Genomic DNA, 15,674 nt, shown 5'->3' with positions numbered 1-15,674 from the left:
GTTCTCTCCGGTGGTTCAATGATCAGCACGACGCCACGAGCCATGATGTGGATGTGGAGTAGATCTGGATCAGCAGCTGCTACTCTGTCAGTGTGCTGCCGGCGGAGACGTTAGACGAGGTCTACTTATTCTTGTTGCCGTCTCTACTGCCACGGCACGGCAGACAGTGCTCTTGCAGTACGTGCGACCGCAAGTCGGCAATGGAGCTCAGACCACTCGTGGCCCTGCTCGCCTTGTTCGTCGTCGCCGCCGCGGCGGCGGCAACGGAAGTGGAGGTCGGGACGACGGAGACCCAGTGTTCCTACATCGTGCACGTCGCGCCGGAGCATGCGCCGGCGCTGCCGCGTCGCGGCCTGCTGACCACCCGCGCGTACGGCACGTTCTTGCGCGACCACATCCCCGTCGAGATGTCCAGCCCGACGCCGAGGCTGCTCTACTCCTACTCCCACGCCGCGACCGGCTTCGCGGCCCGCCTCACTGAGCGCCAGGCCGCGCGCCTCGCGTCGTCACCCTCCGTGCTCGCCGTCGTGCCGGACGTCATGCAGCAGCTGCACACCACGCTCACCCCGGCGTTCCTCGGCCTCTCGGCGTCGTCCGGCTTGCTCCCGGCGTCCAACGGCGCCACGGACATCGTCATCGGCGTCATAGACACCGGCGTGTATCCCGAGGGCCGACCCTCCTTCGCCGCCGACCCGTCTCTACCGCCGCCGCCCAGCAAGTTCCGCGGCGGCTGCGTCTCCACCCCGTCGTTCAACCGCACCGCGCTCTGCAACAGTAAGCTCGTCGGCGCGAAGGCCTTCTACAAGGGCCAGGAGGCTGCTCTTGGCCGCGCGGTCGGTGAGATGGAGCTGGAGTCGCCGCTCGACACCAACGGCCATGGCACCCACACCTCCTCCACCGCCGCCGGCTCTTCCGTCGCCGACGCTGCCTTCTTCGATTACGCCAAAGGCAGAGCCGTCGGCATTGCCCCCGGCGCGCGGATTGCCATGTATAAGGCGTGCTGGGAAGGGTGCGCGAGCTCCGACATTCTCGCTGCTTTTGACGAGGCCATTGCGGACGGTGTGGACGTCATCTCTGTGTCGCTCGGCGCCGTCGGCAAGGCCCCGAACTTCTATGACGATTTGACCGCGGTCGGCGCGTTCCGTGCCGTCAGCAAGGGCATCGTCGTCTCCGCCTCCGCGGGGAACTCCGGACCCGGCGAGTCCACCGCCGCCAACATCGCGCCGTGGTTCCTCACGGTCGGCGCGTCGACCGTCAACCGCCAGTTCCCGGCGGATGTCGTTCTCGGGAACAACGTGACCTTCACGGGCACTTCCCTCTACGCCGGCGAGCCGCTCGGTGTGACTAAGGTACCGCTGGTATACGGTGGGGACGTGGGATCGGCAGCCTGCGTAGAGGGGAAACTCAACGCCACCATGGTCGCCGGCAAGATCGTTCTCTGCGAGCCCGGCGTGAATGCCCGGGCGGAGAAAGGACTAGCCGTCAAGGTCGCCGGTGGCGCCGGAGCAATCCTGGCAAGCACCGAAGCATACGGCGAGCAGGCCATCACCAGCCCCCACATCCACCCCACCACGGCCGTCGCATTTGCATACGCCGAGAAGATCAAGAAGTACATAAGCACGCAAAGATCCCCTACCGCGACGATCCTGTTCCGCGGCACCGTCGTCAGCTCGACGCCACCTTCTCCCAGAATGGCGTCCTTCTCCAGCCGCGGGCCCAACGTCCGCGCGCCGGAGATCTTCAAGCCGGACGTGACCGCGCCCGGCGTGGACATCCTCGCCGCCTGGACCGGCGCCAACTCGCCCACGGAGCTTGACGTCGACACGAGGCGAGTCCAGTACAACATCATCTCGGGCACGTCCATGTCGTGCCCGCACGTCAGCGGCGTAGCGGCGCTGCTCCGGCAGGCGAGGCCGGAGTGGAGCCCCGCCGCCGTGAAGTCCGCCCTGATGACCACCGCGTATAATGCTGACAACGCCGGCGGCATCATCGGCGACATGTCCACCGGCAACGCGTCCACGCTGTTCGCGCGCGGGGCCGGACACGTTGACCCCAACGGCGCCGTGGACCCTGGACTGGTGTACGACGCCGGCACAGAGGACTACATCACCTTCCTCTGTGCGCTCGGTTACACCGCCAAGCAGGTCGCCGTGTTCAGCTCCGCCGCCAACTGCTCGACGCGCGCGGTGTCCTCAGTGGGGAACCACAACTACCCGGCCTTTTCGGTGGTGTTCACCTCGAGCAAATCGGCGGTCGTCACGCAGCGCCGCGTGGTGCGCAACGTCGGCAGCAATGCCAGCGCCATGTACAGGGCCAAGGTGAGCAGCCCCGCCGGCGTGCGCCTGACGGTGAACCCGGAACAGCTGCAGTTTAGCGCGGCGCACAAGACGCAGGAGTACAACATCACCTTCACGCAGGGACCTGGGAGCGTCACTGGGAAGCACACGTTCGGATCGATTGTCTGGAGCGACGGCGAGAAGCACACGGTGACGAGCCCCATCACCGTCACCTGGCCGGCGAGCCTAGTTGCGGAGATGTGACGTGCGCACGCTGGCGTTTTTATCTCATGGCCTAGTCTATTTCAAGATTCGTGCTCATGTCTTGTCTATCTTCTCACCCATATAGCAAGACGTAGGGGTAGCGTTTTTGATTCCCAAGCTCAGGTGCTCTTCCTATTTTAAAAAAAATTAAAAGGTATTTTTACAAATTAACAAAACGCTGAAAATAATTTTGGAAATTGTCAGGGATACATCTCATAATTGGGCAAAATCTCAACCTAAAATTATTTTTTTATTTTGTGCTAGACAAAAAGTGACAAAATCCGATATATTCTAAAGATTTGAAAATGTACAACTTAGATATATACTTTTATCATTTTTATGTAGCTCAGAATATAAACTACTTGAAATTACAGTTTGCGCATTTGTGGAATGCATAATTGACTATATGCAGATGTTCTTTCAGAATTTTATGAAACTCAAAAAACATGATTTTTTAAAACGAGATCACTAGTGCCCATATGCATCAAATCTCCAACTCATAATATGTACATGTACACTTCCAGCCCTAAGTATCACCACATTTGGCGATGCGGTGTCCAACAACCATCGATTTTGGGTTTCTTTTTGTCAAAAAAAAAGTATATCACCAATTTTGGGTTGTGTGTCACATAACCACCGATTTTGGGTTTAATTGTCAAAAGAAGAAATTATATCACCACATTTGGGGTTGCCGTGTCATATAATCACCGATTTTGGGTTTTTGGTCACAAAATAAAACTACCAACATCGAGGCACGTGCACCAATTTCACCATTTAGGCATGTTAAACAGTTTTTTGCCCACCCAGCCCACCTACCAGTCCTACGTGGCAAAGATTTGGACAAATTGTGGCCGACGTGGAGGAGATAGATGGTGGGAAGCTTGTAACAATTAGGTTCACGTGCATGATCCACTTGTCATCAACTTCATCTCTCCCCTCGACTTGTCTGCATGTTTTTATGCACATCCACGGCCGGCGGTTGGTCAAACCTCGTCGGGGTGGCTAATTCTCAACCTAGCTGCTATCTCTAGGAGGGAGATGGGGTGCTAGGGGTGATGAACTTGTCTCGGGGTGCTCGAGCTACATCGGGAGGAGGAGGGGAGAAGTGGGTGGCCAAATTGGATCAACACCGGCAGTCCCTAGATGAGGTTTGGCGATATGGGCGATGGTCGTAGCCTTGAGAGCTGGGCGATGGTCATAGCCTTGAGAGCTGGGCGACTTTCCGTTTGTTCTACTAATTGCTGACAGTGTATTGGCAATGGGGTACTACGTTCAACCTGCTCCTAGGCCCAAACCGAGGCCCATCTACAACGACAAAGGATGAAATCCCTCACGAGGACTCCATGCCTCACGAGGAGAAGACTGTAGCATCCCAGAACTTAGGATAAACGCGGGGTAGATTTAGAAAATGGTTGTGCATTGCATCACAAAACGGGAGAATTTTCGCGCTTAATTGCATAACACCTAAGAGGGATCGAGGATTCTCTCTCGTTGCAATTAGTGTTAGAGTAACGAGAGTGCTATGAATTTCGACATTACCTCTTTTGAAACTAGGGTTTTGATAGGAGTTTAAATTTGCATTTCAAATTGGAATATTGAATAATAAAAGAATATAAGAAACTATAATACAATTGAACTCATATTTTATAATTCAAACAATTATAAGATTCATACAACATATTCCAAAATGGGATTATCATTATTAAAAAATGTTCATAATGAAACTTTGAGCTTTATTGAGCATTCACACATAAATTGTAATATCCCAGAACATAGGAACAACGAAGGGTATATTTAGAAATGGGATGTGCATTTCATCGCAAAACGAGGGAAATTTTCGTGCCTTATTGCATAAAAACCTAAGAGGAATCGAGGTTCTCTCTCATTACAAATAGGGTTAGGCAATGTGAGTGTTAAGAATTTCGACATGATCTCTTTTGTAACTTGTTGATTTTGGGGATTATTTGAATTGACAATTCATATTTGATATAAAACAAAAGAAGTAATAGATAAACATTATATAAATGAATTATGAATTCATAGTTCAAATCACATCATATATATACATAATTCAAATCACATCGTATAAACCCAAATAATTCATAAGTGAATGATAAATTTATATACAAGCACATAACCAAAAACTTGAACTTTATTGATCATACACACACATTACATTGTCTTTACAATATTTATCATACAAGAATTGGATGAAATAATAAACAAAATAAAAGAAGATTACAAGAATTGGATTCTATACTAAAACCTAAACTATATGTCTTGTAAGGATTTGTCCTTGGATCATCTTGAGCATGAAACCTGCAAAATAAGAAGAGAAACTAGATAGAGGGTTAAAAACAAGTGTCCATGCCACTTGTCACTGTCCAAATCTGGCCAGACGCAAGATAGGCACCGGCAGACCAAACCTGAAGTCAATCATGGGCTCAAGTTTCACCAAAGCACCCACAAAGCTGACTAGGTGTGGTGCATGCCCAACAGCAAGCCAAACCATGGCTTAGTCACCAAGTCTGGCCAGGCTTGTGTGTCACAGCCAGAGAAGAACCAGTTGATGGTATAAAAGGGTCGAACCACCAGGAATAATTTACAAGTCGACCAGATAAGCATTCACCAAGCAACCAGCAATGAACATTGCATAGTTCATCTCTGTTCTTGCTCAAGAACACTAAGATCCACCAGAGAAACCATCCATTCATCCAAAACCCACTAACCAAAACCAGTCATTGAGATGGAAACTTAAGCAAGATCATCAGGAGCTAGGAGGAGCAGGGCAAGTAACCATAAACATCAAGCAACAACTCAACAGAAGCTGAGCATAGCCATCTAGGAGCTGAAACAAGGTATAACGTATACCTAGAGAGGATCCAGTGGATCCAATCCATAATATAGCATGACACAAGGCATAAGATGAGCAGATGCTCATGGGGTTGTCATCACTTGGTGTTGACCAAGAATTACTGGTAGAAGTGGAGCAGCTAGATCCCAAAATCATCTAGTTACTATTCATGTGCAAATAGACAAGCATAGAAGCACATATAGGAAGCAGTAGAGGATATACATGTACTAGAAGCTACCAAAAACCACCTAGCAAGATCCTAGCCAAGAAACCATCAGTTTAATCCTTTATTTCTTCACAGGCAAACACAGTGCCATTCATATTAAGTATGATTCCCTAATGTGCAAGCAAAAATAGGTAGCCAACAAAAACTAGTCAAACTGTGTGAGCAACCAACCAGTAGCAAGGCTAATGTGGTCACATCAACCACAAATCGATCCATTTAAACCAAAACTATAAGTCATCACCAGCCAGAAATGGATTCGGACTTTAATTATCTCCAAATTGATCATGGAGATATCAAATCATATACAACAATGCATATAATAAACACTGCATAAGCAGTTCATCCATAAATAATCCACCAAAGCATACATACACATTAGTCCATGCCATAACAGACGCGTTCAAGCTCTGCATCTGATCCTTCCACCTTGGACGCATGTCTAAGATGCAGAAGTTAGACTCAATAGCCTTATTGTCGGAGATCACTGGGTTGTTCTTCTCCATCAACGGCAGCGCTCACCACCATCGCATGACGATGAAGAAGCTCGGCCGCAACTACAAACCCTAGACCTACTATATAGACTACGATGGCCAGGGCCTCGCCTCAGCCACTTCCCGGCGGCATGGCCAACGACGAGGGCCTTGGTTCGGTTCGGTGGCTCACGGTTCAGTTCAGGGACTCCCGACACTTAGCACTTGCTAGTCCATCGATCTCTTGCAGCCCAACGTCAATGGAGCTCAAACCACTCGCGGCTCTGTGCGTCCTGCTCGCCTTCGTCGTGGCTGCTGCCACGGAGGTGGAGCTCAAGACGACGGAAGCCCAGTCCTCCTACATCGTGCATGTCGCGCCGGCGCACGCGCCACGGTTGCCGCGGCGTGGCCTGCTGACCACCGTGGCGTACGGCTCATTCTTGCGCCAACATGTCCCCGTCGAGATGTCCAACCCGGCGCCGAGGGTGCTCTACTCCTACTCCCACGCCGCCACGGGCTTCGCGGCGCGCCTCACGGAGCGCCAGGCCGCGCGCCTCGCGTCCTCGCGCGCGGTGCTCGCCGTCGTGCCCGACAAGCGGCAGCAGCTGCACACCACGCTCACACCGTCCTTCCTCCGCCTATCAGCGACGTCCGGCTTGCTCCCGGAGTCCAACGGAGCCGCGGACGTCGTCATCGGCGTCATCGACACCGGCGTGTACCCCGAGGGCCGACCCTCCTTCGCTGCCGACCCGTCGCTATCGCCGCCGCCCAGCAAGTTCCGTGGCGGCTGCGTCACTGTCCCCTCCTTCAACGGCTCCGCGCTCTGCAACAATAAGCTCGTCGGCGCCAAATTCTTCCATAAGGGCGACGAGGCTGCACGTGGCCGTTCGGTCAGTGCGACCGAGGAGGAGCCCGAGTCGCCGCTCGACATTAACGGCCATGGCACCCACACCTCCTCCACTGCCGCCGGCTCGGCAGTCCCCAACGCCGCCTTTTACGACTACGCCAGAGGGAAAGCCGTCGGTATGGCCCCCGGCGCGCGCATCGCCGTCTATAAAGTGTGCTGGAGAGATGGGTGCGCGGACTCCGACATCCTAGCCGCGTTTGATGAGGCCATTGCGGACGGTGTCGACATCATTTCTCTCTCGCTCGGCGCCACCGACCAGGCACCCGAATTTTATGATGACGCCAGCGCCGTAGGCGCGTTCCGTGCCGTCACTAGGGGCATCTTGGTCTCTGCCTCCGCCGGGAACGCTGGCCCTGGCGAGTCCACAGCCAGCAATGTGGCGCCGTGGTTCTTGACGGTCGGCGCGTCCACCATCAACCGCCAGTTCCCGGCGGACGTCGTTCTTGGCAGCAACGAGACCTTCACGGGCACCTCGCTCTACGCCGGCGAGCCTATCGGCGCCAACAAGGTACCACTGGTCTACGGAGGGGATGTGGGTTCCAATACATGTGTAGAGGGAAGCTCAACGCCAGCATAGTTGCCGGGAAGATCGTTTTGTGCGATCCCGGCGTGAATGCCCGGGTGGAGAAAGGGCTGGCGGTCAAGGTCGCCGGTGGCGTCGGGGCAATCCTCGCGAGCACCGAAGCATACGGCGAGCAGGCTCTCAGCAGCCCCCACATCCACCCCACGACGGCCGTCGCATTTTCCTACGCCGAGAAGATCAAGAAGTACATAAGCACCCAAAGTTCCCCTACCGCGACGATCGTGTTCCGTGGCACCGTCATCGGCTCGACACCACCTTCTCCTCAAATGGCATCCTTTTCGAGCCGGGGGCCAAATTTCCGCGCACCGGAGATCCTCAAGCCTGATGTGACTGCACCCGGCGTGGACATTCTCGCCGCTTGGACCGGCGCAAACTCGCCAACGGAGCTCGACGTGGACACGAGGCGAGTCCAGTACAACATCATCTCGGGCACCTCCATATCGTGCCCGCACGTGAGCGGCATCGCCGCGCTGCTCCGGCAGGCGAGGCCGGGGTGGAGCCCCGCGGCCGTGAAGTCTGCCCTAATGACCACCGCGTACAATGCGGACAACGCCGGCGGCATCATCGGTGACATGTCCACCGGCAACGCGTCCACGCCATTCGCACGCGGTGCCGGCCATGTGGACCCCAACCGTGCCGTCGATTCCGGACTGGTGTACGACGCAGGAGCAGAGGATTACATCACTTTCCTCTGCGCGCTCGGCTACACCGCCGAGCAGGTCGCCGTGTTCGATCCGGCGGCCAACTGCTCAACGCGCACCGCCTCCTCCGTGGGAGACCACAACTATCCAGCCTTCTCGGTGGTGTTCACCTCGAACAAGTTGGCGGTCATCACGCAGCGCCGCGTGGTGCGGAACGTCGGCACCAATGCCAGCGCCATGTACAAGGCCAAGGTGAGCAGCCCCGCCGGCGTGCTCGTCACGGTGAGCCCCGAGCAGCTACAGTTTAGCGCGGCGCAGAAGATGCAGGAGTACAAGGTCACCTTCGCGCAGGGACCTGCTGGGAGCGTCACCGGGAAGCACACGTTTGGGTCGATCGTGTGGAGCGACGGCGAGAAGCACACGGTGGCGAGCCCCATCGCCATCACCTGGCCGGTGAGCCAAGATGCGGAGATGTGATCGGTGTGGGTTAGGTGGGCCATTTATGCGAGTGATAATCATTTGCTGCTAGTTATACACTCTCGTTTAATAACTGATTCTGCTTTGTCTAGATGAGATACAGATGGAAAAAGTCCATTTTTCGTCATTCAACTTCCTCGAAAGTTCATTTTTCGTCCTAAATGTTTTTTTAGGTACAAAAAAAACCATCAACTTTGCTAATCCTTCAAACAGACGGTTTTACTGATTTTCGTGGATTACAAGAAAAACCGGGACAGAAAGGAGAAAAAAAAGCCCCAACGAAGACCCAAAAAAAAGAAAAGAGGAAGACCGAATCAGGCGGAACTGATCGTGGGCGAAACAAAGGGAACTGATATCATGGGTTATACCTGTAAACGGACACGTCCGTGGCGGCCCACCAAATGTCGCTTGTGGCCTTTTAAGCTGAACGGGACTCTGCAGCTAGGCCGTTTACTCCCGCTAGGATTAGTGGCTGGCTGTTTGCCCGCCAGCAATTGATCGCTGCTGCTCGCTGCCTGCCCTCGCTGCTCCCTATAGTTTGCGCTACTGTGCTAATAATTGATGCCTCGCTGCCTGCCTATTCATGCGTCATCTCCACTCTCGTTGGCGCTCCCCACGCCCAAATCCGGCGAAAGTTTCGTCCGGATTGAAGGAAAATTAGGCCTAGAGAGCGCCGAAGTTCCAGCCGCCCCCCGGTAGGACACCCCCAACTTGGGGCATTTGACATATTTCAATCAAATTCGACATAAAATTTAACAAGTTCGGCGAACAAGATTCAGAAAATTGCTGAAACAAATTGGGCGAAAATCAGTACAATGTTTAACAAGTGCTGAAACAAATGAAGCACACAATTTCACAAGTTTTGAAACAAATAAATAAAGACACACTAGTTGGCGTCGGCGTTGGCGTTGCCTCGGAGCGTCCATATGTGCTCCACCAGATCATCTTGCGACCTCCCTCCCTTGGCTCTGGCGGACTCCCGCGCTTCTCGCACCGGTGGAGTACCCGCGCCTCGCGGCAGCGGGCGCCCTTCCTCCCTTGGTGCCGGCGATCTCCCTTGCCTCGCGCTGACGGACTCCTGCGCGCGGTCGCATGTTCCCGCCGGTGGAGCTCCCGCGCCTCACGCCGGTGAGCAGCCTCCCTCGGCTCGCGCCGGCTGGCCTCCCGCGCCTCCGCTGATGTAGTTCGCCTGGCGCCGGCGGGCCTCCAGGTGGAGCTCACACCCTCGCGCCGGCGGGCGGTCTCCCGCCCTTCGCGCTGGCGACCTCTCGCGCCTCGCGCCGCAGGGCTAGCGGCCTCCCGCGCTCCGCCCCCGATGCTGGAACCCGCTGTCCGCCGCTGCTGGACCTGCTGTACTGTATTGTTTCTTCAGTTCCATTGGAAGTTAATAACCTGCAGATGAATGTACATAAATATTGTTTTATTTGAATGTACAACAATATTGTTGAATACTCCCTCTGTTCCATTTGAATGTACAGAAATATTGTTGAATACTCTCTTTGTTCCATTTGAATGTACAGGAATGTTATCTGTGTGTTTTATTTGAATGTACATGAATATAGCAAATTCAGAAATTTAGAAATTCATATACTGTAACTATCACTTGACAAATTCAGAAATTCATACTGTAACTATCCACTTAACAAATTCAGGTTTCAGACAATTACAGTAGCACAGTAGGACAGTCATCAATTCAGTAGCACAGTAGCACAGTCATCAATTTAGGTTTCAGACATAAACTACTCCACATATGCTTTCCCTGGTTATTTTATTGCTAAGATAAAACATGTTAGGCCTACTTTATGGAGAGTGTCCGCTCGGTTCTCGCACGGGCCCGCCTGGCAGCAGCACAACTGCTTCGTCTTCGGGCATTACTTCCGGGCGGCGCGCTGCAGCCTTCGCAGGGCCGCGTTAATGGCGTGCCTCGGCTTCCGCGAGCGTGCGCAGCTAGTAGACGTTGCACTGGCAGGCCATTGAAGGCGATATGGCGTCGGAGCCTTTTAAATGGACGGCTGCCGGCGTCCATTTCGACGATCAAACCATTGCCAAATCCCACGGTATCCACCCCACCGACGCCATGGGAAAGAAATGCGGCCGTTCCGCAAGACGAAGAACGACCGAGGAGGCAAGCGGCTCGCGTTCCGGCAAGAAGGCAAGGGTCGGCCGGTACGTCCGCGTTGAGCTCGCGCGGCGGCTATGGGAGGAAAACCGGCCTGTGCCATGGCCGGACGCGAACTTGCCGGGAGGGGCCGGTACCCGAACTCGCGGCGCGTGCCGGTCCCCCCGTGCCGCGCGAGGGCCGAGAGCGGCGGGACGAGGTGCGCCGCCGCCGAGCGATCTTGCCGCCGGATCTGCGGGAGGATGAGGCGTACGCGCTGAACTCCTACAACTGGATTTCATTCGGGACGTGGGAGTTCGACGCGCGCCGCCGCGCTGGCTACCTCGGCGACGTGGACTTCTTCGAGCGAGAGATCGCCGCAGAAGAAGAATAGAACGACCAGGAGGACGCGAACGACGAGGAGGACGCGGACGAGGATGTCGACATGGTCGACTACGACCACGACGACGGCGGGTCGGCGTGGGATCCGGAGACCCAGCCGCCGGACCTTTCCGAGGATGAGGCCATTGCCATGGCAGCGGCCAGCGAGCGCGCGGGACGAGCTCAGCGAGGCTCGCTTTGTGGGAGGGGCTCGCAATCCGGCTGCGGGAGTCGGCGCTCGCGCGAGGAGGCCGGCGACTCCTCCGGCTACGCCGATGCGTTCCAACGACCGCGCTCCGCCTGTCGCTCCGGCGTGGGATCCCTGGCCACGACCTCCTGCCCATGCGGCGGTACCTCCTCCACCGCCGGCGTACGAGCTTCCATGGCCGACGCCGGAGTTCATTAACCTCGTCGGCGACGACGACCGATAGGCGCGAGCAACTTTTAGCACGCCTTTATGGCTTTTTTATGTTTTTTTTTTAACGTAAATTATGGTTGCATGAATGAAAAAAAAAATTATGCGTCGCGCCGCTGGAGCCACCCCCGACGCAAACGGATGCCCAGACGATTTCGACGATTTCGGCCGACGCAAACGGACACGACGCGTCCGTTTCAACGTCCGAAATGCGTCGCCCCGCTGGAGATGCCCTTATCCTTCCCCCTCAATTCTCAAATCGCTCTTGTCCACCAGCCGGCCGCCGTCGTACGCCGCCGGCCTAGGTTGTTCTTGACTCGAACAGTGCACGCATGTTTATTGACTAGTCCGGCCCCATGTGCGGCCCGTGGCTACGATTTACTTATTTTTTTAACAAGCTACGATTTACTTCATTCTGCGTATCTACAAGAGAAAAAAAAAGTGGACATGTCTGTAGAAGGTCGGCAGAAATTTATTTGTCTGTAGCAGGGCTGGACACGGTTGCGCCTGAAGGTTTGGCTCGTCGCCGAACGGCTACCGTGATTTGGTGCTCTAGGTTTTCCTGCCAACAATAAGATACTCCGAGTGTATGTGTTGTGGATCGCGGAGAAGAATGCTCGTTCTGCTCTTGGCCACAGCTTAAAAAGGAGCTGCTGGTAAAAACTTCAGAATCCGAACGTTATACAGTGCATCACTTGCTGGAGGATTCATCAATGGTCGTCCCTTCCTGGCGTCTGCAGCCGTGGAGGCAGGGTATTTCTGACAAGTACACCCGTGCGCTGCTGTTCATCTGCTCTTATACGGTTTCCTGTCTGACTCTCTGCATACGGACGCTGCCTCCTGCTACTCTATGCCCGAATCTCCTTGTGCTGGCAGTCGTCGATGCGGGCGGTTCACGTGCCGCGCGGTTCAACTGGGACTTTTCGTACTTTATGTTGTTTTTATGCCACCAATTGACTGAAGCAGAAACGTTTACATAGAGAGGACTTGTCTTCTGACCAAAGTTTTTGACAGTCATCAGCAAGTACAGTATTTTTCTTGGCAGAGCCGATTTTTATACACCAGCATGTGTGCCTAATTGATCCTCATCTCCATTCCCTATCTACTCCTAGAGACAAACCGGATGCCAATTCGTATTCGACCGTAAAATAGGAATCCAAAACTACTTTATTCCTTCGAAATCACGGACCAACTATAACCTGGATTCGAGAAATTATCAGTGCATATGTATCTCACTGTAATGCGTAGCTGAGTCAGCAAATGATTAACACTCGCATAAACGGGAGCACCTAAAAGCCGATCACATCTCCGCAACTTGGCTCACCGCCCAGGTGATGGCGATGGGGCTCGTCACCCTGTGCTTCTCGCCGTCGCTCCACACGATCGACCCGAACGTGTGCTTCTCGGTGACGTTCCCAAAGATTCGCTGGGCGAAGGTGATCTCATACTCCTGCGTCTTGTGCTTGGCGCTGAACTGCAGCTTCCCGGGTCTCACCGTGACGTGCACGCCGGCGGGGCTGCTCACCCTGGCTCTGTACGTGGCCCTGACATTGTCGCCAACGTTGCGCACGACGCGGCGCTGCGTGAGGATCGCCGGTTTGTTCGAGGCGAACACCACCGAGAAGGCCGGATAGTTGTGGTCTCCCACGGTGGAGGCGGCGCGCGTTGAGCAGTTGGCCGCCGGATCGAACACGGCGACCTGCTCGGCGGTGTAGCCGAGGGCGCAGAGGAAACTGATGTAGTCCTCAGTTCCGGCGTCGTACACCAGTCCGGGATCAACGGCACGGTTGGGGTCCACGTGTCCGGCACCGCGCGCGAACGGCGTGGACGCGTTGCCGGTGGACATGTCAACGATGATGCCACCGGCGTTGTCCACATTGTAGGCGGTGGTCATCAGGGCGGACTTGATCGCCGCGGGGCTCCACCCCGGCCTCGCCTGCCGGAGCAGAGCGGCGATGCCGCTCACGTGCGGGCACGACATGGACGTGCCCGATATGATGTTGTACTGCACCGCACACGCCTCGTATCGCTGTCAAGCTCCGTTGGCGAGTTTGCGCCGGTCCAAGCGGCGAGGATGTCCACGCCGGGAGCGGTCACGTCAGGCTTGAGGATCTCCGGCGCGCGGAAGTTCGGCCCGCGGCTCGAGAAGGATGCCATTCGAGGAGAAGGTGGCGTCGAGCCGATGACGGTGCCACGGAACACGATCGTCGCGGTAGGGGACGCCTGCGAGGTTATGTACTTCTTGATCTTCTCGGCGGAGGCAAATGGGACGGCCGTGGCGGGGTGGACATGTGGGCTGCTGAGGGCCTGCAAGCCGAAAGCTTCGCTGCTGGCCAGGATTGCTCCGGCGCCACCGGCAACCTTGACGGCCAGTCCTTTCTCCGCCCGGGCATTCACGCCGGGATCGCAGAGAACGATCTTCCCGGCCACGGTGCTGGCGTTGAGCTTCCCCTCTTCGCAGACATTAGAGCCCACATCCCCTCCATAGACCAGTGGTACCTTGTTGGCGCCGAGAGGCTCGCCGGCGTAGAGCGACGTGCCCGTGAAGGTCTCGTTGTTGCCGAGAACGACGTCTGCCAGGAACTGGCGGTTGATGGTGGACGCGCCGACCGTCAGGAACCAGGGCGCGATGTTGGCAGCTGTGGAATCGTTGGGGCCGGAGTTCCCCGCGGAGGCAGAGACGACGATGCCCTTGCTGACGGCACGGAACGCGCCTACGGCGGTGATGTCTTCGTAAAATTCCGGGGCAGTTCCGTCGGCGCCAAGCGAGAGGGAGATGACGTCGACACCGTCCGCAATGGCCTCGTCAAACGCGGCTAGGACGTCGGAGTCCTCGCAGCCTTCTTCCCAGCACGCTTTGTAGACGGCGATGCGCGCGCCGGGGGCCATGCCGACGGCTCTCCCTCTGGCGTAGTCGTAGAAGGCGGCGTCGGCGACGGCCGAACCGGCGGCGGTCGAGGAGGTGTGGGTACCATGGCCATTGGTGTCGAGCGGCGACTCAGGCTCCTCGACATCGTCGGTCGCACCGACGCGTGCAGCCTCGTGTCCCTTGTGGAAGAACTTGGCCCCGACGAGCTTATTGTTGCACAGCGAGGAGCCATTGAACGTTGGGGTAGACACGCAGCCGCCACGGAACTTGGTGGGCGGCGCCGACAGCGACGGATCAGCAGCGAAGGATGGCCGGCCCTCGGGGTACACGCCGGTGTCGATGACGCCGATGACAACGTCCGCGGCTCCGTTGGACGCCGGGAGCAAGCCGGACGACGCTGAGAGGCGGAGGAAGGACGGCGTGAGCGTGGTGTGCAGCTGCTGCCTCTTGTCGGGCACGACGGCGAGCACCGAGCTTGAGGACGCGAGGCGCGCGGCCTGGCGCTCCGTGAGGCGCGCCGCGAAGCCCGTGGCGGCGTGGGAGTAGGAGTAGAGCACCCTCGGCGCCGGGCTGGACATCTCGGCGGGGACGTGGTCGCGCAGGAATGAGCCGTACGCCACGGTGGTCAGCAGGCCGCGCCGCGGCAGCGCCCGGGCGTGCGCCGGCGCGACATGCACGATGTAGGAGGACTGGACTTCGATCGTGTCGAGCTCCACGGCCGCCGCCGAGGTGACGAAGGCGAGCAGGAAGCACAAGGCCGCGAGTGGTCTGAGCGCCATCATCGTCGCGGTCAGCTGTGCAGTAGCAGCGGGGAGCTGAACAGCAATAAGTAGGCGTATATCTGACCGATCCAAATCTGAGTGGTTCCGATCCAAGTCGTGAGCTCGTGCTGATCAGTCTGCTCCGGCATATTTTAGTACTTTGTTCTAGTATTTTATCTCCCTTTCTTTTCTTGTCGGCTCGCTTAAGGACGACCTGCACGAATGCACGGGCCCTGCGTTTACTTTGAATGGGAAGTCCAAGATTATCGTAAGCTAATTGCAGCATTACTAGCTAACTGAACTCACGTGTCAACTTGCAAGCAGATCGACAAGTATTGGATTAGGTGCAGTATTTGTAATATACTATGAGAAAAGGCGTTAGATCTGTCAACTGTAATGTTCTCTTACTTTTGTGTTAGAGTGTTATTATTTCTTAGTTGATTTAGAACTAA

General features: G+C 55.7%; 1 protein-coding gene and 2 pseudogenes across 1 annotated transcript; 2 read left to right on the top strand and 1 right to left on the bottom strand.

Moving 5' to 3' along the window:
* The first annotated feature begins 200 nt into the window (after positions 1 to 200).
* LOC124688663 (subtilisin-like protease SBT1.4) lies at positions 201 to 2,756 on the top strand. Its single transcript, XM_047222305.1, has one exon. The coding sequence runs from the start codon at positions 201 to 203 to the stop codon at positions 2,538 to 2,540; it is 2,340 nt and encodes a 779-aa protein (XP_047078261.1). The 3' UTR covers positions 2,541 to 2,756.
* Positions 2,757 to 6,350: 3,594 nt separating this feature from the next.
* LOC124688662 lies at positions 6,351 to 8,698 on the top strand (annotated as a pseudogene).
* A 4,194-nt stretch (positions 8,699 to 12,892) lies between these two features.
* On the bottom strand, positions 12,893 to 15,243 carry LOC124688661 (annotated as a pseudogene).
* Between the last annotated feature and the right edge of the window lie 431 nt (positions 15,244 to 15,674).

The sequence above is a fragment of the Lolium rigidum genome, chromosome 2 (assembly GCF_022539505.1).
Source record: "Lolium rigidum isolate FL_2022 chromosome 2, APGP_CSIRO_Lrig_0.1, whole genome shotgun sequence".
Taxonomy (NCBI): domain Eukaryota; kingdom Viridiplantae; phylum Streptophyta; class Magnoliopsida; order Poales; family Poaceae; genus Lolium; species Lolium rigidum.
This window is presented reverse-complemented; position numbering and strand designations above follow the sequence as displayed.

Excerpts from the sequence above, each read along its gene's own strand:
- LOC124688663 (XM_047222305.1), top strand. The coding sequence starts at position 201 with ATGGAGCTCAGACCACTCGTGGCCCTGCTCGCCTTGTTCGTCGTCGCC.